The sequence below is a fragment of the Lepidochelys kempii genome, chromosome 17 (genome assembly GCF_965140265.1).
Source record: "Lepidochelys kempii isolate rLepKem1 chromosome 17, rLepKem1.hap2, whole genome shotgun sequence".
Classification (NCBI taxonomy): Eukaryota; Metazoa; Chordata; order Testudines; family Cheloniidae; genus Lepidochelys; species Lepidochelys kempii.
This window is the reverse complement of record NC_133272.1, coordinates 19,621,039-19,646,094: the sequence shown is the minus strand read 5'-3', so window position 1 is coordinate 19,646,094 and position 25,056 is coordinate 19,621,039. Positions and strand designations below refer to the sequence as shown.

At 50.8% G+C, this 25,056-nt stretch overlaps 1 protein-coding gene across 2 annotated transcripts in view; it reads left to right on the top strand.

Moving 5' to 3' along the window:
- Positions 1-25,056, top strand: part of SRRM3 (serine/arginine repetitive matrix 3) — a 171,316-nt gene that overhangs the window by 143,249 nt on the left and 3,011 nt on the right. For both annotated transcript variants that reach the window (XM_073315243.1, XM_073315245.1), the window contains 4 exons: positions 951-1,128; positions 19,405-19,748; positions 21,338-21,550; positions 22,653-22,790. In XM_073315243.1, the coding sequence (XP_073171344.1) occupies positions 951-1,128; positions 19,405-19,748; positions 21,338-21,550; positions 22,653-22,790 (873 nt within the window). The remainder of the gene's footprint in view (positions 1-950; positions 1,129-19,404; positions 19,749-21,337; positions 21,551-22,652; positions 22,791-25,056) is intronic.

Here is a 25,056-nt window from a genome sequence, read left to right as displayed (position 1 = left end):
CAAAACCAGACAGCAAATAAAGAGCCCCAAACGGTTGGGGGTTTTTTAAAAAAAATCTGATTTTTACGCCAATCTCGCGATTTTGGGAGGCCTGACTCATGCTTTTGGAGCAGTCGGGGCTGAAGGAGTGACTTCAGTGGAGTCCCAGTGATGTAAAATACCACAAGTGAGGTCAGAATCAGGCCCGCCGTGTGTGTACGTGGGTATGTGTGCGGACACATCTGTGTAGAGGTATCTGCGTGTGCGTAACAGGATGGCCTGTTCCTTTAAGGGCCAGCCAGCTTTGGACCAGCCAGCCCTGTTCAATCAGCCCTGCCAGGGCCATAATTAGCTGCCTCTCAGCTGGAGGGGGCGGGACTAATGGGGTCATGTGACAGCCTGGTAAACACCTGGGCTTTAAAAGGGCAGAGGGCTCAGTTTGGGAAGGAATGACAGGGAGCATGTGGGCTGCTGTGGCAGGTCCTGAAGCAGGGTCTGGAAGGGCTCCAGAGAAGCAGCCGGGAGTCAGGGATCTGTCCTGGAGCAGAGGGACGGGAAGGGAGCCCAGAGGGCTGGGGGTGAGCCCGCAGGTTGGGCTGAAGAGGGGCCCAGCAGGTGGAAGAACCTTTTGTTTGTTTGGCCTTTTCTTACCCTGGAAGGTTTTAAGGTTTAGTGAGTGACTTAGCCAGGGGGCTCAGCAAGGGCACCACCTCCAGCCTGTGTGGGAAGGCAGCAGGGGTGGGGATCTATGTTGGAGGGGGAAACTGAGGCAGGGAACGCCTGCAGCACCATGCACGGCCAGCAGAGGGCGCCGTGGGGGCAGCCCTGCCGTTATCTGTGTGTATGTGTATAATGCCGGTCAGCGAGATGCTCGCTTTCAGAAAGTCCTGGAGCTATGCCAGCCTGCCGCTGCCCCCTCGCCTCTCCGAGGAGCCAATCCATGGACATCTGCCCTCCTCTTTCTCCCGCAGACTAACCCCCAAGCACAGAGAGGACGGCCACAAGCCCAGCAGCCTCCGCTCCAGCCGCAGCCCGTCCTCCTCTCGCACCTGGCACAGCCGCTCGGCCACGCCACACCAGAACGGGCACAAGGGCAGCGCCCAGAATGGCCGGCACACCCACGGCCCCTCGGGTGAAAAACAGCAGGATGTATGTATGCTTTTCTGTTACCACGGTTCACCCCCTCCCTGCCCTGCCTTCCTCCTCCCCAGCTCCCCCACCCCGCCAACCTCCCCCCGCATCATCTATCCTCCCCCTCTAGTCACTTCGCTCAGGGCTTGCAAAGCCGGGGCTGGCAAACCCAGCCATGCCAGCTCAGCCATCCCGCGGGAGCAGCCCAGCTCTCGGCGTGGGGCAGGGCCAGAGGCCTGGCCTGTGTCTGCCGGACAGGCCGTGCCATGCACAGACCGAACCCCCCCCCACCCCCATCACCATTGACACGGGCCCGGGCAGCCCGATGCACTGCTGGGGGACTGGACAGGTGTGGCCGGAGGGGCATGTGGTGTGGGTGGGAGCAGGAAGCACTTTTCCAAGGTTTATTTCCAGGTTTGCATCAAGATTTCCCAATAAACACCCCTGAGGGGAGCAAATAGCGGGGCTTTTTTCCAGCTGCCCCTTCCCCGCTCCTCACTGACTCCTACCAAGGGCACCGAGGAGGGGCGGGCAGCGTTCAGTGCCATCTTCCGCCCTGCGTGGCGCTTCCCGGTGGGCCCGACTAAATAACCAAGGGGTAGCAGCATCTCTGATACAGGCGGTGAAAGTTGGTCACCACCCTCCCCACGATGCATCTGGGCGGCTGGCGTAGCTGGAATGGCAGAAGCCCTCTTAGTCAGGGAGCTCGCTGTGGCAGGAGCCCTCCTCTCACATCTGCTGGGATCCTCCCCCACCGCTTTCCCCTCTAACTCTACTCTCCGATCCTTCCCCATGGCCACACCCTGCCACCCTTACTCCATGAAAGTCAATGGAGTGAGCAAGGCCTGTGGCCTGTAGGTCTGGCTAGCTACCCTCAGTCCTTCTGCATGAGCAGGGGCTGCAGAGATGTTGGCTATTCCCCTTGTGTCTGGGGGCTTTGTGCCCACTTTGGCTACAGCCTCCCTTCCTTGTACAAAGCTTCGGGCCTTTCCTAAGAGCCATGGGGCCCTAGTGCTTGGTAGGAAGCCTTGGTTTCTCTCTATAGAACTCAACCCCTGGGAGCCTGAAAAAGTCAAGGGGGGAAAAAACCTGGTAGAATCTGCAGAGCTTCTCCTAGTATCATGCTAAGACCATGCAAGATGGTGAGTCCCCCAGGAGCCTAAGCCAGGCCCTGCTCGCTCAGAACTGGACCTGGCTTCAGGCAGAGAACCTTGGCTGGGGCTCAGGGCTGTCCCCAAACCGGGCGAGTTTCATGTGGTTTGGGGGTTCTGTGCAGGGTGGAGCCCTAAACTACGATTAATGTTAAGTATAGACAATAATAAAATTAATATAATCTACAAGTCAAGACAAAACAAAATGAGAAAGTCAAAATGAAACATTTTGTACCTTCTCAAAAGGAAATGAAACAGTCCAAACTATTTGTTTAGACATTTTAATGATGTTTTTGACAGAAATCCAGATGTTCCTGCAAAACACTTTGATTTCAGCGATACTACAGATTCTGACAGACCTGTTCTGTTGAAAATTTCCAACCAGCTCTGGTGTTTGCCCTCTGTGAGGCTGGGATAAATGGTGCCAGTTATGATAAAGCATTTCCGTGATCCTCATTTCACAGATGGGGAACTGAGACTAAGTGACTTGACCAAGGTCACAGAGACAACCTGTGGCAGTGCAGGGAATTGAACCTAGCTACTGCCCTAACCATTACACCATCCTTCCTTTGCCACCCTCCAGTGCATGTGTTCCCCAGCTGAAATCTGGACCAGTCCACCACCATGGTGTTAGATCCCAGGGTCAGGCTCAACAGAGTCCCTCTGGCATTTTGGCAGTGACCGGCTTGCTGTACACTGCAGCTGGACTTGACTGAGGCAAACATATCAGTGCCAGAGCCAGGGACAGGGTGGAATCCTTGACGGAGACTCCCACGCTTGCTGGACAGAAGGGTAAATGGTGGGGTTTTAAAATCTCCCAGGGGGACTTTAGAAAGTGGGCTCAGTGAAGTGACGACACCTGGATTCTGACCTGTCTCTGCTCCTGATTTGCTGAGTGGCTTTGGGCAAGGCGCTTAATCTTTCTGTGCCTCAGTTTCCCCATCTGTAAAATGGGGGTGATGACCGACACTTGCCTGGAGGCTCTGTTATCTAGGGCCAGCTTCAGATTTCACCCCCCCATACCCCGCTTTAAAGCCCGAGGAAGTCCCCTGACGTTACTGGAGTCGCTCTAGATTTCCATCAGTCTCTCTGAGGTCAGAATCCAGCCCTTCGTGTTTCCAAAGTGCTTTGAGATCTTGTGATGAAAAGCTGTGTAGGAGTTGAGGATAGTCATAACTGATCCTTCTTCGTTATCCGCATCTTCTCTGGGGTTCAGTCCTTGGGGGCCCTTTATGCTGCCCTGTGTCAGGAGCCACAGAGGCCAGTTCACACTGAAACGAGTCCTCTTGACTCAGTCAGGCCAACACAGAACTTAGCCTATGAAGCAGGAACACCCTTAGCACAGCCTGGCCCGTGTGTGGCTTGCACCGCACCGGGCATCCAGCAGTGTGTCCCTAGCACACACGCACAGCCTGAACAATGCTGCTGGAGGCGCTGGGTCTGCCAAAGGCTGCTGGGCTACATCCCCCACCCCCAGGCATGGTCACTGAGCCCAGGCAGCTCCCTCCTGTGTCCTGGGGGCACTGGCCATCAAAGCGTGTGGCTCCCCTGGGCTGGGCACTAGGTGGGGAAAGGTCTCCGGGTGCCCAGAACCCAGCTCAGAGCTCGGGATACCTCTCGGCAGCAGACAGATGAGAAAACCAACAGAGGGATTTTCCTGGGGGGGCAATCTCCTTTCCACAAACCCAGACTCTTCATGCGGGGAACTCCCCAGCCAGCCCTTCGCGTCAACCTTCACCAGGACACCATCTGGGCGTGAGGAGGCTCCTTGCGCGGCAGGGCTGTATTTTCACGGCTGAGCCGTTGGGCGCTTGTGGGGCACCTGGGATCATTGGGCACCTGCTGGGAAGGGCTGTTCCGTGCTTCGGGATCTTACCGCCCCGGGGCTGAACTTTAAAACGGGCTGTTGCGGGTTTTTGGTTTTTTTTTCTCAGCTAATCCTGGAATCCAAATTGTTTCAGCCCATTAAACCCTGGCCAGGGTTGTGTGAAACAAACCCCCAGGTGCTTCCGAGACAGAACCCCAGCTGCTAAGGGCTCGTCTGCCCACATCACCCAGGACCCCATCCAGTCAGCTCGCCGGGCACAGGGCTCCTGTTGAAGTTGAGGGGCGGGAGTCTGCTCCATCCTCAGGCTGGAGTGACCAGCCATGGCTGCTGACAGGCACGCATGGGGCCCCAGCACCTCACTTGGATTTATCTCAGACAGGCATGAAGGGGGTTAAAACTAACAAAAAATCCAGCCCTTTCCTGTTAGAGCCAAGCATGGACTGTCAAAGGCCGCTGGGTTAGCGAGATGGGCCTGAGTTTGGAGCCAGATCTGGGGATCTGTTTGGGCCCAGTATAAAGTTTGGAACTAGACGCCCACTTTGGGTGAGGGTCAGAGAACCACGGTTTGGATGCAGGCCCAGTGTTAAACAGCTGTCTGTCTGTATGGCCCCCAGCCTCAGCTGTCCGAGGGCTGAACGAATCCTTCGGGATGCTGGCGGTCTCTGAGGAGCTGATGTTCTCTGTGGATCTCCTCTCACAGCCATGTTACGCTACTGCCTTCAAAGCTTACCCCGGCTTGACCGAAGACTCGGCACCAGTGTAATTCATACACAGCAGGGGCCATGAGCCTGTTTGCGACAACTGGATGTATTCTGGGTATTTGAGGTTTGGGTAATCGGAACCGAGCTGATTTCTGTGGCATTGGCGTGAAGCCCTAGTCACTCCCTTGAAGTCAGTGGCGCTATGTGAGTGTGAAGCCAGTGTAAGCAAGACCAGAATCAGGTCTCCAACAACTGGGCCAGGATCGCATTTGAGACCGTATTTTTCTGCACTGTGAGATGAGCTGCCTCTGGTGAAGGAGTGAGTTGTGTGAAGACTGTTTGCTGGACAGGGACCTCCAGACTAATCAGCCGCTCAAGGCAGCAAAAGTCAAATAACTGAGAGACGAACGCATTGAGCTAACCAGCAGATTACTGTGAGGCCAGGCACAAGGGAATGCTGCTGCTGAAACAAATCAGCATGTGTAGGCCTGCAAACTGCCTCTCCCTCGTCCTCAGCATCTACATGCCCAAGAACGAGCAAGCTATGGGGCTGGGTGTTCTTCCCACTTCAGAAGGATCTCATTCTCTGTAATGCAGACGATCAGAGCAGTAGGCCAAGTTCCCTTTGCAGGCACATGGCGAGCTATTTACACCAGGGACTCGGTCGCAGTGCGCATGCTATTGGTTTGGTCCATACCTTGCACTAGTGCACAGATCTGTGCTAGCAACATTGTGGCTCGCTGCCGTGGATTCAGAACAGATACCGGGCCTCATCCTGGTTTAGACCCAGCTCTCACAAGCTTCCTTCTGGGCTTTGGGGCCTGCACTGTGCCAGAGAAACACAGCTGTCGCCGGGGATCGCAGATCAGAATTTGGTCTGTGCTGTAGCTGGGGCTTGATCTGTTCGTTGCTTTGAAAATTAGGATCAAGGCCTGACGCTGGCATCAGAAGCTGAGTAGGACTGGAAGGCCATCCTGTGCTGGAGCCTCGGGGACCCCACAGGGATGGATCCAGACTTTCCCAGCAATTGCTACACCTGGCCAGCAGGGACTGCTGTGGCATCAACGGTGTTTCATCTGTGCCCACCCCCCCACCCCCCATAGCACCCAGCCTGCATAGAGAAGGGGGAAGCAATTTGACCTGAATACAGAGGGGTGGAGAGCAGGGGGTGGGCAGAGGGGCAGAAGAGGGACATAGGGAACAGGGTGGGGGGTAGGAGTAGAAGGGCTCAGGCTAAGATAATGGGGTGGAGGGTAAGAAGCTGGGACAGAATGGGGACTGCTCCAGCCCTGCCCCTACAGCCCCCCAATACTCCTGTCTCTCGCCACCCCCAACATGCTCTCCTGCCTCTCTGCTTCCCAAAGAAGTATCCCTCCCCCATAATCACCCCCACCTCCTTCCAACCCCCCTGCTCACTATTGGCTTCTGACCAGGGCTGTGCCCATCCACGCTGCAGCTGTGGGATGCAGGGCCGGGCTGCTGCCTCCCCCCACCTGTCCCACTATTGGGGTGTCCCAAGAGGGAAATCGGGCACTGTGTCGTGTCACAGAGGAGGCCGTACAAAGCCTGGCAGCTCTGCAAAGGGAGAGGCGAGAGCAAGACCTTGCGCCATTTGGGCAGCAGGAATTTGTGCACACTGATCCCTTTGCAAGCCTGGGCCCCTACCCCCTTTGGTGGTCAGCGAATGTCTCACGCTGCCTGATTTCTATCCAGTGCTTCGTTCGTTAGCACTTGGCAAATAGGCTGTCTGGACAGCGTCCATCGCGCACGTCATTCACCAGCCAGCTGCCTCAAGCACATGCTCCTCTTTAGCCTCCTTGTCCACCTGAGTCGGGGCGGGGTTTGATTCCTGACTTTAAATAGGAAACCGACCAACAGCCGGGAATAACTAGTGAGCAAAGCACTTCTTGCTGCAAAGGGTTAGACAAATGGCTGTTTGTGAGGATTCTGGGGCTCCCACAGCAGCCCTCTGAATACTCAAGAGCAATGAATGAGCTGACGTAAATCCCAGCAAACGGAATCCAGGACTTCTAGATGCAAAAATATTTGCCCATGAAGGGGGATTTTGCGCTTCTACCAGCTCTGCCCTCCATGTGCCTGTCCTGAATTGCCAGCTCTGATCATTTTATTGCAGGTCTCGTGCTATTTGGAGTTTTTCTTAAAATTCCACCTCCTGGAGTCATGTGATTATGAGAGAATCATTATCTTTGGTTTTTTTCTTAATAAGTTTCTAGCCCTCCTGGTTGTGGAAAAATGCTTGAAAATGTGAAACCTAAAGGCTCAGAGAAGAGACAAATAAAAATAATAAAAAATCCCTAGCTCTTGTACAGCACTTTTCATCTTTAGATCTCTAAGCACTTCACAAGGGTGGTCAGGGTCATTATCCCCGTTTTACAGATGGAGAAACTGAGGCACAGTGAAGGGAAGTGACTTGGCCATGGTCACTGAGCGTCAGCATCAGGAGTTGAACTGGACCACCAGTCCCATGCCCTATCCACTAGGCAACACTGCCTTCCCTCAGAAAGAGCACAACATTTATTTATTAAAAAAAAATCTCATGGCTTTTTACGCCAATCTCATGATTTCAGATGGATCTGACTCTTGGGTTTTGAGTATTTTAGTTGGCAGTATTGCCTATCATTGAGGAACACCCCTCACCCTTACACAAAGATGCCCCTCCACCCCCAGCAGAAGGCTTTAATGGAGGGAGCTGATCGGAAATTTTCCATTTAAACGATTTTTGACGGAAAATGTAGTTTGTGCAAAATCAAAATTTTCTGGAAGAAAATTTCCATTTTTCTGTCAGGAAAATGGAACCAAAATATTTCATTTGGGGTTAGTTCGCCCAAAGGTTTTGGTTTGTTGAACAGATCCAAAATGTTTCATTTTGAGTCAGCTCAGCGTTAAATGACAGCATTGCCTCATGGGACTTGTAGTTCAGGATATCTGAAGAGCCTGTTCTCTCCTGTGGGTCAGGCACCCTGCGTCTTCCATGATGTAACATAGTTTCTCCTCTTATTGAATGGTGTGGTGCATCATGGGAAATGTAGTCTGGCCATAGAATCCAGCCCATAGAGGAGAATGGGCATGTCCCATCCAAACTCCAGCTCCCATGAAGCAACGCGGCACACTAGGGAAATGCCGGTTAATGTTGAACTGACTCACAACGAAACAGTCTGGGTCATTTCAACCAACTGCAAGGAAACGTCTCAATTTGGGAACATTGGAATGTTTCGTTTCCATCAAAACCGCTGAAACAGAAGCATTCGCCATTTCCAAATTGGCATTTTTCAGAACATTTCAGTCCAAGAAAAATTTCAATATTTTTCAGCGTTGTGTCCCAATTTGGGACAAAAACAAATGCTGAAGTTTCGGCATTCCCCACAGGACAGAAATCCCCCTTTCCACTCCGCTCTAGTAACAGAAAACTTTGCTTTAGGACAGGTTTCCCAAGAGCCACGGAGAAGTGTTCTGCCTTTGAACTCTGAACTGTGCTTTCAAGCTTTGCACCAGAGATCTCCTGTTTTGCCTCCTGTATCAGGATGCTGCCTGATCAAAAGTCTGTCCAAGTCAGCGGGTGTCTCTGCATTGACTTGGTTGGGCTTTGGGACAGAGTGGAAAGAGCTGGGGTGGATTTCCTGCTCATTCTGTAACAATCAGGATGTGGTGAGATGGGCTTTGGAGATCTTATTGCACGGGGGCAGGGAGGAATGGTGTATAGTAGCCTGAAGCAAATGCAATCCTACGGCTCTAGTATATTTCAGCAATCAAATTTTACATTTTCATATTTCCCTTCCTTTCTTTCCCTCCCCCCAGTCCCCACTGCCTTCGAGGCTAATTCCCACTAACAATCATGTTGCCCAACCCAGAGATTTCAGTCCAATCCCTGTAGCGGCTCTTTGATTTCCTCTATATTGTGGGTTTTTTTTTTTAATATGGTTTATTTTTATTATGATTCTGCTTCCCATCCCACAAGCACCCCTCCCCCTAAGTCACAAACCCATGGTGATTTATCGATTGTCCTTAGTCTTTGTGAACCCTTCCCTGAAATCCCAACCCCCCAACCCCCGCCCCCCTCCGGATCAAAGGCCCCGTGTGGATTTAGCAAGCCGCTGACCATGTCGTTTGGATAACGATGCAGAGGTTACCAAAAAGAGCCCCCCATCTCCGTGTCCCTTCATTGCTGCCCCATCATATCAGAGTCACGGCTGAATAAATACGAGTTCCATTTGTTAACAAGCGCTGGCGGTGCCTTTCTCCGACAACTCTCTCTCTCTCTCGCTCTCTCTCTCTCTTTTTGGTTTGTTTTCTTTTTAATCCCATCTGTGTTTTTCTTTAGCCTCCTGTTTGAAAACGGTAATATACAATTCCATTTCTTGCTCAGCAGAAGCAGGGCTGAGGGGGAGGGCAGGGACTGAACGTGCTTTTCCCTTGTTTAGTTTCCTTTTTTAAAAATCATTGATTTATTGTCCCTTCGTGACGTACAGAAATGCAAACTCTATGTTTCTCTATTTCTTTCCCTGTCGTCGCTGTGTCGTCCTCGAATCTCTGTGCTTTGCCGTGTGTTAATGTGGAGAAGGAAAAAAAAACAAACAGCTGTTATCTTAATAGTCAAACCGTTGAACATTGTATTTCCATCTCCATCTTTTGACCAGAGAATTTAAAAGGGAAGATAACTGTGCAGATAAGAAAAGTCGCTGGACTTATTTCCAAATTCAAAATCTAGTCCCCTCCCCCCCCAAATACGTAGGTCCTTTTCTTTCTGCTCTCAAGGCACAAAAGTAAGTAACGAGATCTAATGATTAGTCTTGTTATGTATTTATTTATTTGTATCATGGTAGCACCTTGGAACCCCAGTCATGGACCAGAGCCCGCCTGTGCTCAGCACTGTACAAACTCAGAACAAAAAGACAGTCCCTGCCCTGGTGCTGGAACAATTTGTAGAGGAGGGGTGCTGAGAGCCATTGAACCAAACTGTAAACCCTGTGTAGGATGGAAATGAATTCAAGTCAGTTTCAAGCTTTGCCCCACAGTCACAGGGACTAGAACCTGACAGCTGAGTTTCTCATGGATTCGCAACTCCGGGACCGGAAGCTTTAACCCAAGAGCATAAGCCTTGGGGTAACATCATAAGAGTTGCAAAAAGAAAAGGAGGACTTGTGGCACCTTAGAGACTAACCAATTTATTTGAGCATAAGCTTTCGTGAGCTACAGCTCACTTCATCGGATGCATACTGTGGAAAATACAGAAGATGTTTTTATACACACAGACCATGAAAAAATGGGTATTTACCACTACAAAAGGTTTTCTCTCCCCCCACCCCACTCTCCTGCTGGTAATAGCTTATCTAAAGTGATCACTCTCCTTACAATGTGTATGATAATCAAGGTGGGCCATTTCCAGCACAAATCCAGGGTTTAACAAGAATGTCTGAGGAACAGTGGGGGGGGGGGGGGGGATAGGTTACTTTTTATAATGACTCAACCATTCCCAGTCTCTATTCAAGCCTAAGTTAATTGTATCCAATTTGCAAATTAATTCCAATTCAGCAGTCTCTCGTTGGAGTCTGTTTTCGAAGTTTTTTTTTTGAAGGATAGTCACTTTGAGATCAGAAATCGAGTGACCAGAGAGATTGAAGTGTTCTCCGACTGGTTGATGAATGTTATAATTCTTGACATCTGATTTGTATCCATTTCTTCTTTTACGTAGAGACTGTCCAGTTTGACCAATGTACATGGCAGGGGGGCATTGCTGGCACATGATGGCATATATCACATTGGTAGATGTGCAGGTGAACAAGCCTCTGATAGTGTGGCTGATGTTATTAGGCCCTATGATGGTGTCCCCTGAATAGATATGTGGACGCAGTTGGCAATGGGCTTTGTTGCAAGATAGGTTCCTGGGTTAGTGGTTCTGTTGTGTGGTATGTGGTTGCTGGTGAGCATTTGCTTCAGGTTGGGGGGCTGTCTGTAGGCAAGGACTGGCCTGTCTCCCAAGATTTGTGAGAGTGTTGGGTCATCCTTCAGGATAGGTTGTAGATCCTTAATAATGCGTTGGAGGGTTTTAGTTGGGGGCTGAAGGTGATGGCTAGTGGCGTTCTGTTATTTTCTTTGTTGGGCCTGTCCTGTAGTAGTGACTTTTCATGCTTTGTGTGTATAAGAACATCTTCTTTCTTTTCCACGGCATGCATCCGATGAAGTGAGCTGTAGCTCACGAAAGCTTATGCTCAAATAAATTGGTTAGTCTCTAAGGTGCCACAAGTCCTCCTGTTCTTTTTGCAGATACAGACCAACGCGGCTGTTACTCTGAAACCTATCGTAAGAGTTGGCCCCACTGCGCGCTTTGGTGGAGCGGGGCTTGACACCTCTACTACTTCATCGTCCAGCAGGCAGCATTGCTCACCCCTCAACCCCCGGAGAGCAGTCAGGGAGCTTGGAAATAGGGAGGCTGTATTGACTGGGTGTGTTCCTTGAACTGTGTATTCACCAAACCCCACCCCTAAAATTAGCCTCGGGGGAGTATTGGCCTGTTGGGGGCAAACAAACAATATTGTCAGTGTTCAGGTGGAGTTGGCTTCCCTTTTAAATGGACCATTCAGATTTTCATCCCATCCTTTCACTCTGGTTGGCTTCCCTTCCCTTCCCTTCCCGTCTCTCTCTTTTCCTCTCTCCCGTACTCTCTCTCTCTCTCTCTCTTTTTTTTTTTTTCTGTGGGCCACTCTTAGCCTACCCCAGTGCCCAAATAACCCAGTAAACCTTGACATGTTCTGCCTTCATCCGTTGCTTTACTTGCATGCTCTTTGGGACTTTGTGATGGTACGTAGAGACTTTAAAACAGAACAGAAGCGCTGCTATTTAGAGGCCTGGTTGAACCACCAAACGAACCCCCAATACGGCTGCCTCCTTCACCCGCTCAACAAGATCAGTGAAAACCAGACCAATGCCAACAAGCCAAACCAGTTCAGAACAACGCAAACTTGATTACAAAGGGGTCTAAATCACATTACTAAAGAGTCATTGTCTTTTTCCCATTCTGCACTCCAAATGTGGAGTTTATTGTTTTCTTTTTTATTATTGCATTCCTGTCACTGACAAAGCAGAAGGTAGGTATTTTGTCCGCCTCTGCACGTTCACTTCTGCAGATCAGCCTGTTGAAAAGCACCGTAGCTTGATTTAATGTTATTCTCTCTCTCTCTCTCTTTTTCTCTTTCATTTTGTCTTTTTGGTGGCTCTGTATAATTTTTTAACTTGTATTATTTTTCCCAGTTAGCTACAAAGCCATGCTCTTCTTTCACTTTTTTTTTCTGTCCATGTAATTTTTTTTCTTTCTTTCTTTCCTTTCCTCCTGCCCCGTTTCTTGTTCCGTTGTTAGAATGCATTTCTGTGTGTTTTAGCCCTCCAACTTTGTGTTTGTTTCCATAAATGGTATAATTCTGTCTAGTCAATTTGATTTCCTCTGTGATTTTTTAGGGGCTGGGTAACAAGACAAACAAACTTAATGACAAATAGAGACAAGACCAAATGAAAAAGGACCAGCGATTCCAATGATTGTTCCAGCCTGTTTATTTCTTGGGTTATTGAAAGTTGAGGAAGTTTAGGTCATTAAGGGGGACGGGAGAGAAAATATAGAGATGTTCTCCTTTTTGTCGTCTTTTAATCAGCCTCTTGTTCCATTTGTGATGTCTGGCTCAGCCTAAGAAGCAAAGCAAGAAGCAATTTTGGTTGGACTTGGTCTTGATTCAGCAAATCATACCTATAAGGAAAAACACTTAAATACATACTTAACTTTAAGGACCTGCTTATGTCCCATTGACTTTAATACATGTGCATAGGTGCTTTGCTGAATTGATGCCAGAAAGCATGTTGTAAATGATGGGCCTGATCATGCAAATGCAGGGGTGCAGAGGAGGCCTTTCAAAGACACACACCTAGGTTCCCAAACTGGTACTGCGGCACCTGGCTGACTGCCAGAAGTGACCAGCCTCCCAGAACTCCCCTTCACTGCTATGGGAATGAGCCAGGGACCTACGTATGGCTTCATGAGCCCTGCGTTAGGGGCTCGGTTTTGAAAAGCTTGGCCGTGCTAACTTAGCACAAGGGTGAAATTCACGGGACCAACGCAAGGCCTTACAATTAGCGCTTACGGGGACGTAATGCATGCACAGGCCTTGTGCTGCGTCGATGCACAAGGGTGAATTTCACCCACCGTGCTTACCACTGTTAGTAGCCCACCGCCTGCTAGGAACCACGCGTCTGCAGGGACTGGGTTCTAAGCTTGGGGAGAGGTATTCCAACCCCTCCCAGCCCCCTAAGGCATTGTCAACTTAATAAGCATCCTCACAAATGGAGCCTGCTCACTGTTGACCTTGAGCTTCTCTGGTTAAATGTTATAATGTTGGTCAATTTTGCTTTTATTCCTGACAATGCATTTTAGGATGATTCTCTCCACCACTCCCGGTGCTAGCAGAGATAACAAAGAAACCGAGACAGACGGAGAGAGGGAGGGAGGTCTGGAGGGTAGCTATAGCTCAACAAGCAGACCTGCAGTTTCTCTCGCTCCCTGTCTTGGTAAAGGGTCAAAAGAACGGAAATGAGGGCATGGTCATTTTCACTGTTACAAGAGTGTAACCGGCCAGAGCCTAAGCAAGCCGCTCAGTGTCTCCTCTGCAGAATCATGGGAGAGCATGCTAGGAAGGGAAATGAAGTGGGCTGTGTCTTCCCACCCAAGTACGCAGTTACTGGGCACTGGATGTAATTGCAGTGTATGCACTCTGTAGCCTGAATCCATGGATACTGTCCGCCCAACCTGGGGGAGTTAGTCCCCATGGCAGCTTATTAAAGGAGCCCTGCCACATCCAGGTACATTTTAAAGGTGGGGTGACTTTCAGTCCCAACCCGGGTGTCTTCCCCAGAGCCTTGCTAACACTCATGAGCTTTCCCCAGATTCCGCTTCCCAGCCCCGCTAATTACCAGTTTGCTTGCAAGGAAATTTAAGCGCGTCCCTTTTACAATGCAACCTTTTCCTCCTGCCTGGGTCACTGCTCTCATCCCAAGCGCTGAGGACGCCAGCCTACTCACGGCATTGAGCCGTGATGCCCCGGACAAAATTCAGCTGGAAACCTTGAGCAATGCTGCTGCTGTATGTTATAGCAATTTCCCCCTGCTGCTGCCTATGGCGCATCTAAACCTTACCCGTGTGAGTCCCTGAAAGGCAGGCCGCACATGCAGAAATTGCCCTGATTCCAACCCACCGAGGCAGAGTCCTGTTATTGTACACGGGCATCTTCATCAAGTCACCCAGCTGTGCAGTTGGAGTCTGTGCCAAAGCTCAACAGGAGCTTTATCATTGACTTGAATGGGGAGAGGATGGAGCCTTCAGGTCCTCAGATCAGAACTAAATCTGATGCACATAGCTATGGCCCAGATCCTCAAAGGCTCCAGCTTTTGACAGGCGTTTACGGGGTGTGCCGCTCAGCAGTGCGACTCCTAACTGACTTAGGAGTCTAAGTTTCATTGTCGAAAGTGATGTGGGTGCCTAAGACTCATTTCAGTGGGAATTAGGCACCCAAATTCCTTAGAAATGGGCCTGGGGCTCCCAAATCACTTAGGCATAGCAGAGCCACTCCTAAACACCTTTTGAAGTCCGGGCCTACGTGCCGATTTGGTTGCCCAGATGTGGAAGCAGGTGACCTAACTCAGGGGCCTAACGGTAAAAACTGGTCACCTGGTCTGAACTCGGTAACTAGAGCCGAGATCTCCACTTCGAATGCGCTATGTTCACCTGTAGCTAAGCACCTCTCCCGTCAGGGAGGAGTTGGTTGTTGGTGTGATGGGGGTGTAGATTCATAGCTGCTAAGGCCAGAAGGGACCATTGTGATCACCTGGCCTGCCCCTCCTGCACAGCACAGGCCGGAGACCTGCCCCAAAATAATTCCTAGAGCAGAGCTGTTAGAAAACTATCCCATCCGGATTTAAAAATTGTCCGTGATGGAGAATCCACCAGGGCCCTTGGAGAATTGTTCCCTCAGTTAATTACCATCAGTGTCAAAAATGTCGGCCTTAAGTGTCTGAATAAGTGTGAAGTGGGGCTCAGTCCTGTAAGAACGGCATACGTTTTCCATCTCTGCGTGACAGGTTCGCTCAAACGGCTGAGCAATGATCATGGATGTGTGCTTCCCAAGTGCAGCCGAGAGGATTGCTACAGGTCTCAATGCTAGCCACTTGTGTGCCATTGTGAGTTGCTTAGTTCAGGACTGTTGCTTGCAGCTTTGATTCGCTATGACTGTTGTTACTGTTCGTTTTGTCTGAAGGTGCTGAGATGCCAGGGAAACTCCTCGGCCAGGGACACCCCCAGGACGTGAGATAAGGTCAGGGACCCTGCAATGTGGGGCACAGGGGGAATCCTCAGATGTAGACACAAGGTGGAAATGCAGGAACAAGCATCCCTGGGCTGTGACACTGAGGAGCTGGGGGCGAGGAAGGATAAATCGTGGGGGTGGGGATGTTACAAAGCCCCTGGGCAGGAGAATCTGAGCTGGGAGGGGAGTGGGTGTCCTTGAGTCAGGAGATGAGAGTGGAAATGCTCATGCAGCGAGTCAAGGGCATGTCGCTGGGTGATTATACCTCCCTGTGCCTGGTTTACAGTTGTTCTGGGTTTGAAACATCTGACTGCATGGTGTTTCTTCCCCTGGAGTGTTTAGTGTGTTGCTACCAATCAGTCATCCAGGGAAAGCCATCCAAGCTGATGTAACCCATCCTACCCCTAGTGTCAGCTGAGATGGGCCAGGAGGCAGCAAAGGACACTGAGAGAAAAGGCCCTGGGGCCCTGTCTGGACCCAGAACTCAAAGCTCGGGTCTTTGCCCCTGATACTGCAAGAGAGACCAGGAGAGGGAAGGTTCGGAGGCAAAGTTGAGTTCATCTTTACAAGCCACTGCACTCTGTTCACACTAAGACCTCGTCATCACGTATGGGACCAGTCCTGTACCCGCTGAATGCACTGGCCGCTGCTCAGTAGTCTTCAAAATCAGGCCACTTAAGTGCCTAAATATGAATGTAGGAGCCAAACCTTGAGCACCCAGGCTGGGTCTTTCAGAGGAGCCCCAGGGAGTTAGGAGGTTGCCCAAATCTCTTTGGAATCCAGTAGGAGTTGGGCACCAAACCCCTTGGTATATCATAGGAACCATTTCCTGAATCTGGGCAGCCAGAGGAAAGTGGGACTGGGAGCAGCTCTGAATAGGAGGCCACTTGGATTTAGGAGCCTAAAGTTATATTGAGGGGCCCAGGTTTCCACCTGGCAGCCAGGCTTTCCCCGTTGTGAATTCCAGTGGTCTCGGGTCAGTGCCACGTGCACTGGACTCCATGTCAGTAAACTCCCCTCACTACGCCCCCTGTGCTGGCCGGCCCAGCACAGAAGAGCTCCGGGAGACAGACCCTCGCCCGTAGGACACAATGTCTCCCTAGCAGTGCGGAGACACCGGGGCGGGGTGGGAGAAACTCGTGCAGCCGAGTCCCTTGCTTTGTCTGATCTGTGGGTAAAGAGCGGACGTCAGTCTCCAGAGCTGCCTACCAGGTACCGCTCAGGCCAAGCCAATTCCCCTTTGAAGAGGCTGCAAAGTGCCTTCAGCATTGGTTAGGGGGATGCTGCAGCCTTCCCCATGGGACAGCTAGGGTTGGGTCCTGCCCCACCTGGCAATCAACTTTTCACTCTCGGGCTAATCTCTAGCCAGCAACTGCCCCAAATCTGTTTGTCGCAGCTGGGACTGTCTGCTTAGCCCAGGCCTAGGATTGTCATAATGCACGGTATTATGGCCCTTGTGAAGTCCCAGGGCTGGAATAGCAGGGGTCTACCCAGGTCCGATGTGAGGTGCCTGTACAGAGCTGTGTGGGGTCCCAGCCCCAGAACTGCAGGCGGGGCTCCAGATCAGAATTACGCTGCACAGGCGGCTTGGGTAAGTGCAGGTCTGAATCCAGCCGGGGGCATGGATCCGTTATGCTTGTCGGCCCTCTACCCCCCACCAGCGAAGCTAAGGATAAACAGCAGCATGAACTGTAAGGACGTGTGGCAAGCGACACTGGTGAGAATGAAAGTAAGACGTGACTAAAACAATTGTGTTATCAGGTGTGACTTGGTAGAGAGCACTATTGCAACAGGGAGGTGAAAATCCAGTAAAGGTGAAAAGCACGTGAGAATGGGGCAGAGTTAAGGGTAGACTTAGGACCCCTTTTTGTTCCCCAGCTTATTAGCTCAACCTCTTTTCAATGGCATCTGGCTGCTCGAAGGAACCAGGCTATAACTGCTTGCAGGAATTCTGGAGATACTCAGCCTCATACAGCCTGATCCGAAGCCCACTGAAGTCAGTGGGAGCCTTTCCATTGGCTTTAATGGCCCATGGTTTGCTCTTTTTCCCCTTGAAGCAGTATCAGCCCTAATTTCTATAACCTATAATTGGAGTGGAGTTAAGATACATACTACTGAAACATACAAACATTTGTGTGACTTAAAATAGTCTATATCGGTGTGATTCCTGGGGCAGTTTGCACTGACAGTAATTAGAAGGAACCATTGCTAGGTTCTATTGTCAGCATATCACACGCTTCCATTGGTTTTACAAATGGGCAGAGGGTAAAATAGAAGCCCAAGAGCCAGCCACTCAAGTCGTGTGGTCTAGGGGAGTGAGCATAACTGCTCTGTGCCTCAGTTTCCCTATCTGTGGAATAATGCTGAGCTCCTCAAAGGGGTCTGACTTGGCTAATCTTATACAGTGTCACTAGAGCCCTATAGGCAAGTGAACCCAATGGGCAGGGATGCCATGAACAGCATGGCAGCAGTTTGTTGATTCACTTTATTTAGCGGGATGCACTATGCTGATCCCACTGTCTTTTGTAGTCGTAGGCTAGCTGAGCTGTCAGCAGTGCAGCTCAGTCGCCAGGGGGTGTCTTCACCCAGTTGGAAGGAAATGAAAAGACGGCTCCGCCCGCGGTTCCAGACAGCGTCAGCGGCGTTTTCTCTCGCTTACATTGATTTCAAACCAGGGGAGAAAGTGCCCCGTTTCCCCCATTTGCTTTGCTGCGGTACCGCGAGGGCCCAGAAGCTAGCTCTTCGTGTGCAAATCCGTGTGTATATTTCATATCGAGCCACAGTGATTCCATGCAAGGTGGGATTCTAGCCGACATGCCGGCTCACACCAGATCATGGCTACGAGTCAATGTGAAATTGTACTGCTTTCTCACAGGCCTCTCTTGTGCCACTTGGGCCATTGGCTAGATTCTGGAATATTACCACTGGGGGAAAAACTTGCTGGTACCACTTCCCTACTGCCCCGCTCCCATCCACACCATGGGATTTCATTGCCAAGACTGTCCTGGAGAATTCCTTATAGGCCTTTGCTGGATCTGGCAGGCCGATATTATGCTATTGAATGCCTAAGTAGCAGGGCACTGGGTGAAATATGCAGGGTCTAAAGGCTTTGAACTCAATGTTTTTAAGTAAAAGCCGTCCAACCAACCAAAAAACGGTGCTCCTACGCTGAACTTGCTTACCAAACAAAGCAGAGCTGATGCAAATGCAAATCCAGCTAGAGTTTGTTTCTCACATGGTTGATGTTTCCGAGGCCTAGGAGAAGTGAGTTGTTTTGTTTTATTTCTCTTCTTTCTCTCTCTCTCTCTCTCTCTCTCTCGTTCTCTCTTGCATTTTTGTGAATCTAATGATGCACTTATATTGCCCCGCTTTTCCCTTCTCTTCATACCTTACCTACTAAAGGAGGAAATGCCACTTTTTTGGTAAGTGGATGTTAACCAAGAGGGACTTAAAAAAAAAATCAGAATTTAACAAAAAGGAAAAAAAAATGGAAGCAGAAAGCAGGAGTCCATGTAGAGCGCTGGTGAAAACTCAGCAGGGCTCTGCACTCACAGATAAAAACAGTTTCCCAGGAAGAGTTCAGAACCATTTGTTTATTTCAGTAATGACGACATTTGTGGAGTTTTCTTTTCTTTTCTTTTTTTCTTTAATGTTTCTCTTCCTTTTTGTTTTTTATACTTTTTTTCCCCCTGCCCCCCTCCATGCCCATTACCTCCCGGCCCCACCCCTCGCCATCTTTCTGTGCTGTCTTCCTCACACCTTGGTTTGTTTCAACCCAAACACTATGTATAAGACCCACCACTCCATTCCTTCCCCTCAGGCCCGTTCCCTTCAATATCCCGGTTTGGTTTGGTTTGGTTTTTCCTCATTAAGTCCAATTTATTTTCCCCCTCCAACCTCTCTCTTATTTTTTATATTTTTTAGTTTGTTTGGTGTTTACACACAGTTTATTTTGGGTTTTTTTTAAACTCCATTTCAGATGGTTTTTCATTTGAAGTCTCCCTCCCTTCTTCCAGTTTTTGATTTATGGATTTCTTTTGTGTTTTGCATGCGGAGATTTGCATGAGCTGCATTGTTGAGGTCGAAAGGCTGAGCAGGAGGGCAGATTCAGAGTAGAGTTCTGTGTAGCCTGCCTTATGCAATGTGCGTTGACGTTGTGAATTGCACTTCTGGCTTGGGGTTCCCCTTTAAAGACCTCTCTCCCCTTCTTTCTTCTCTTCTTTCCTCCCCACCCCTGTTTTCTTTCTTCCCGTCAGAGGCTGGACTCCACGTCCCCTTCTCCCAGGGGGCATGTCAAGACCGAGCCGCCGTCCCCCCGCTCCAAGGGCGGCAGACGCGGCCCCAGAAGCCCCCGGTCGGTGTCACCGGAGAAAGGAGGCCGATGCTCCGGAGGGGACAAGTACCTCCACCGACGCCGTTCCCGGTCCGCGTCGCTGCACAAACACAAGGGGAGGAGCAAGGCCAAGGCCTCGGCCCAGAAGGAGTCCCCCCACTCGCTCAGCCACACCGACTACAGCAGCGATTCGGAGGGGTCGGCCTGCTCGCACCCCTACCCAGCGGCGCGGGGGGCGGAGAAGAACCATGGGGCGCATTTGAAAAAGTAAGAGTCGGGGCCATGAAGGGAGGGGCCCCGGAGAGCTCAGAGCCCGGTCGCTGCCTGCAGGGCGTGATCCTCCACCCATGAGGTCAACTGGTGTTTCACCCTGGATAGCTGGGTTCAATTCTCTGCCCTGCCATAAACTCCCTGCACTCCCTTGGGTGTCTCGTTGCCTTTCCGGGCCACAGTTCTCTGCCTGTCCAATGCGGCTCACAGCAGGAGCCGGGTAAAGACATTAAAGCGTGCGAGAGGCGGAGATGCCATGGGGAGGGGGGCTGTGATAGAGCGAGAGACCCATTAAGCAGAGGCCTTGGAGCTAACAGGGCCCCTTCTGATGGCGATGATGCGATCGCCCCAGCACCCGGTGTTCACTGTGGGGCAAAGTTTGACTGGCAGGCTGGGAGCAGCGCAGAGAAGAGTGGTGGAAATGATCCTGGCGCTGGAGGACTGGCTTGCGGGGTTCCACTGCTTGGCAGAGGAGCTCCTAAAGGGGAGATGTGAGCGCAGGCTACATGGCTCCAAAGGGCATTAACACCACGGATTGCTCCGGCTGGGTAGGAGCATGAAGGAAGGGGAAATGTAGGCTGGATAGAGGGCTTTCGTTGCACAGGACTCACTGGCCCAGTGAGCGGGACCCCCACCTGCCCTCCCTGATCTGCCCTGTCTATAGATTGGAAATGGTATCGGAGCAGTGCCAGACCTAGAGATGTGTGCACGTTCCAGGTTTGCAGGGAAACGCGCCCAAAGGAGAAAAGCTACTTCCAGTTTATTCTCTTCTGATCTTCTTGTGGAGCGCATGGCAATCCCCTGAGAATCAGGATCAGACACTGTACACTGCAACCCAAAACCACTGTAGCCTCTGTTTCCCAATACGTGGAAGACAGGTATCACCAGGTTGTATCAGACCATTGGTCCATACAGTCCAAGTCCTCACAGTGGCTGGTGCCAGATGCTTCAGAAGAAGGTGCTAGAAACCCTTTAGTGAACAATTGTGGAATAATCTGCTCCTTGGGGAAGTTTCTTCCTGACCCCTGAAAGTGAGTGGTTGGCTTATGCCCTGAAGCATGCGGATTTGTATCCCTTTCACAAATATTTGTCCCGTCTAATGGAACTGTTGAGGTTCCTATTAGTCATATGACTGTCTCAGACTTTTTGGCATCCTGCTAAACTTGGCCTAAGTATTATCTTGTGGCAGTGAGTTCCATAGGTTAATTATATACGGTATAGGGAGTGCCTTGGCAGCAGAAATAGCCATTCTACTAAAGAATAAAATTAGCCCTATATTAGTCATTGATGGGTACCCTAATTGACACAGTCATGTGGGGTCACTGAATGTTCATGGCCTGATTTTCAGAACACCCAAGGGTCCCGTTGACGTCATTTGGCATTATGGGTGCCCAGCACTTCTGAAAATCAGGCCCTAACTGTTGTTAGGGCCTGTTGTTGCTCCTGGATGCCCACGCCGCATTGTTCTCAAGGGATTCAACTGGAAGTGGGGTGTTCCTGTCTCCTTGGAAACCTGGTGGAGGCCAGCGGGTGACAGGGAGTGGGGCTGAGATAGTGACTGGCTGTCTGATCCAATGGACTTGCAGGGTGAAGGACAGACACCACCGGGGCAGGCCAAACAGCAGCTCCCAGTCCCCTGTCAAGCACTCCAGGCACAACTCCGAGAGAAGGAAGAGCCTGTCCCGTAGCAGCTCCTGGAGCTCCAGCGGCTCCCCATCCAAATCCCGGTCGCGATCCCGGGAGAAAAGACCAGCACGGAGCCGGAGCCAGTCTCCATCGCAGAAAAAAAACTCAAGCAGGTGAGGCCCCAGCAGCACACGTCCCCCCAGACAGGATCACGGGGTGGGGTGGTACATGGGCACAGAGACACACTGGCAAAGGCATAGGTCAGGATGCCAGCAGACACTTGGGCACAGATAGGCACCCAGCCAGTGTTCGCACAAGGACACCAGCACACACATGGGGTCAAATGTACCCATGGAGACATGTGCCTTGCACACCTACCCATCCAATCAGGAGAGGCTTGAGCAGATAAATGTGCTTGGTAACATGACCAGAAGGGCAACAATCTCTGTCAGACCAAGGTGAAGGAAACCACTTCCTTCACTGGGAACGTCTTTTCTCTTCTCTGTACATGGTCATCAAGGGGTACTCGGCTCCAGCCTTCCTGGCTGAGCTCAGTGGCTGGGGTAAGGAGGGCAGGGAGAGAGACACCAGCATCTCTAAGAGGCTCGGCACCCAAACCACAGAGAGCTTAATGGATCAGGCAGGGGGGTGGCGAATTGCACCCGGAGATCTGAGGGCAACCGGGGCAGCCTGGGGCACACAAGGGTGACCACCTCCCTGGAGATGCTGCCACATTCTGCACTAGCTGAGGCTTCTGCATGGTCCCCAGGGCTAGCCCCATTGCAGCCAGCCTGCCCACCTGTCTGGGTGTAGACGCACACAGGTGGACAAGCGACGGAAGCCCCATCTGGTGGGACAGTCAAAGCAAAGCGGTCAGAGTCCTGCACTGAGGTGGACTAGATGGGACCGAATAGACCTTTTCCAGTGCCAACTTTTATGTGACCACGGAAGCCATGTGTGGTCACAGCTGTAACCTGAGCTAACCTGGTGTGGCTCGTTGTCTTGCCCTAGTGGCTAGACAAGGCAAGGGGTTTATGATCTGCTACTGGCTCCAAACTACCTTTAGCTCAGCCAGTAGAGGCTTGTGTTTTTAACTCCACAGGTCCTGGGTTCCATTCCCACACATGACCCACCTATGGGGTCAGCATGTATACACAAGTAAATGTGGACTCACGCCGACACAGATCACACAGGGCCTACGTATAGGCCTGTAGCAGACATGCGCGCGCATCACGATGCATGCCGACCCTGCTAACATGTGTGGTTTGGATCCAGAGAGAAAGACAACGAGCCCCGAACACGGCACAGTGACACGGATCCTGCCCGGGCCAGGCGCCGCTCCAGAAGCTATTCCCCTATCAGGAAGAGGAGGCGTGACTCTCCCAGCTTCATGGAGCCCAGAAGAATTACAAGGTAGCTCCATGGTGCAGGGGCTCAGCTCCGGCTCAGCTCAGGGGTTTTACTCATTCACTGATAGCCTCAAACCCCCAGTGTCCGCCCCCAAAACGCCCTTTGCTCCTCTGCAAAGACAGAGCCCAGGTTGCTGCAGCTGGTCAGCAAAGAGAGAGTTAATTCAATCAATTTCCCAGGTGTTAAAGGTACACTGCCTTGTCTACACTAGGCTGTTCACCTATGTTAGCTAGCACTGTCCAAATCCTAGTCTAGACAAGGCCCCTGTGGTGAACCTTGGGCCCCATAGTAGATAGATAGATAGATGAGTGTGTATGGGGATCGATAGATAGATACCAACATTACAAGCTTCTAAGATCCTTCAAAATAAGTAAATACATGTTTTCTTTTATTAACATTTTATTTATATTGTAAAACAAAAGATCCTGCCCCAGATCTATTTCTCTCGTGCGCTGTAAATGCAGAATCTCCCTCTCTTTGAAATTAAACAAAGATCTCAGTCCTAAATTCCAACCTGGGCAATAGTTAATCTGAGACCAGACCCAGTTTGAAAGACTAGAACCTTGTTCAGAGCTAGAAACTTAAACCTCAAACTGAGATTTGCCTTTTCTAACCTGTTTCTTTCTAGCTACTGTCAATTGTGACATTAATATTTGGACAGCTGGATTTATGGAAAACCAGCCTTAGGTCACAGTGGTGAGAATTGTAGCACTAACTTGCCCCTGACAATTAGACTCAAGACTTAAGAGGCAGAGAGGACAGGAAAATTAGTACCAATGCAATGAGCTAAAGTGTTCTGTGGATTTCTCCGATAGCTTTTCTGTATATGAAGCCAATGGAATACATGATGGTGTAAAATGCTGGTGTCATTGACCCCTGTAACTCACTGTGGCTTTGCGACGTTAGAGTAATGCAGTCCTGCCTTACTATGGGCCAGATTCCCTGCTGATTTAAATGGGCAAAACACCACTGAAGTCAAAGGAGCTTTCACCCATTTGCACCAGCAGGAAGCTTGGACCCATATCTTTAGAGCATCACAGGCCCCAGATGTTCTGGGGCTGCTTGACATTACACAGGTGTGGGTTTGCAGGGCCAGGGTGATGACGCAAGTAAAACAGTTACTGCAAAAGAGAAGCCGTGTTGCAAGGTGACATCACTGGAAATGGAGGTAACGGAGCAGGAACTTGCTTTCCCCCGCCTGTGATGCGTGTGTGTACAATCTGTGTTACTGCCATGCAATCAATGCCACGGCTTATTGATACAGTGCTGTACAGCACTCACCTTGGTTCCCAGCCCACCCTCCCCCAGCAGGTGTAATTAAGCCATGGTCTTGAAGTTGCCTTTCAGATCTAATGGTTTTTTTCCTCCATGAAGGGGCGATACTGGAAGGGTGCTAGATGGGTTGATTTCTCAGTCTGTGAAACCTGCAGGGCCTGGCTATGAGACGCTACAGACAAGAACAGATGTAGCACCCCATACAAAAGTGCTGTATTTTCAGACCCCTGGGATTTTGGGATGCTCCAGCGTCCTGTGATCTGGGCTGTAATGGCATCAGCCACTGGAGGGTGTATGGGTGGGGTGATGCCACTGGCATTGTCCCTTTCTGTGAATGCTAGAGCAATGACATCTGCTCCAGAGGGCAAGGCGGGGACCCAGCCATCTGGCTCCTTCTCTCGGCTGAAGTGACGCCCATTGGATGGGATGGGCAGAGAGTCCCCGATGTAAGAGGCCAGTTTCAAACCTCTGTAGCTCAGCTTCTGGCCTCGCCAGGAGCTGCATTTCCAGAGTCAGAGGGAGGCCTTCGGGGGGTCTTGTTGCAACGTGCAGCCGTTCCACCCCTGCACCCAACGAGTCACCTAGAAGTGAGTCCAGGGTCTATCGTAACAAGGCAAGCTTGCTGCTGGCTTGCACTTCCTGGGAAGCCATGGGCGTTGTCACAGGACAATGCAGAATTGGGCCCACAGTCCTATTTTGGCGCTCAGTCCTACTCCGCCAAATCACCCCAGACACATGCACACACACATGTGCTCCTTCCCTGTCTCCCACATGGCAAGCCATAGGGGCTGGATAGGATCATCACAGAAGGGACTTGGGTGGGGGCCCCACGGTGTTAGTGGATTCTAGCCCTGCTGCAGCCTTGCCCAGCTGCGTGATTTTATTACCAGTCTCACAGTGCTTGGTGTTTCTCTTAAAGCCCCAGCTGCTGGAGTCCTGTGATTACAGAGAATCTCAGCTTTCATTTTTTTAAGAAAAGGGAACTCCTAGCCCT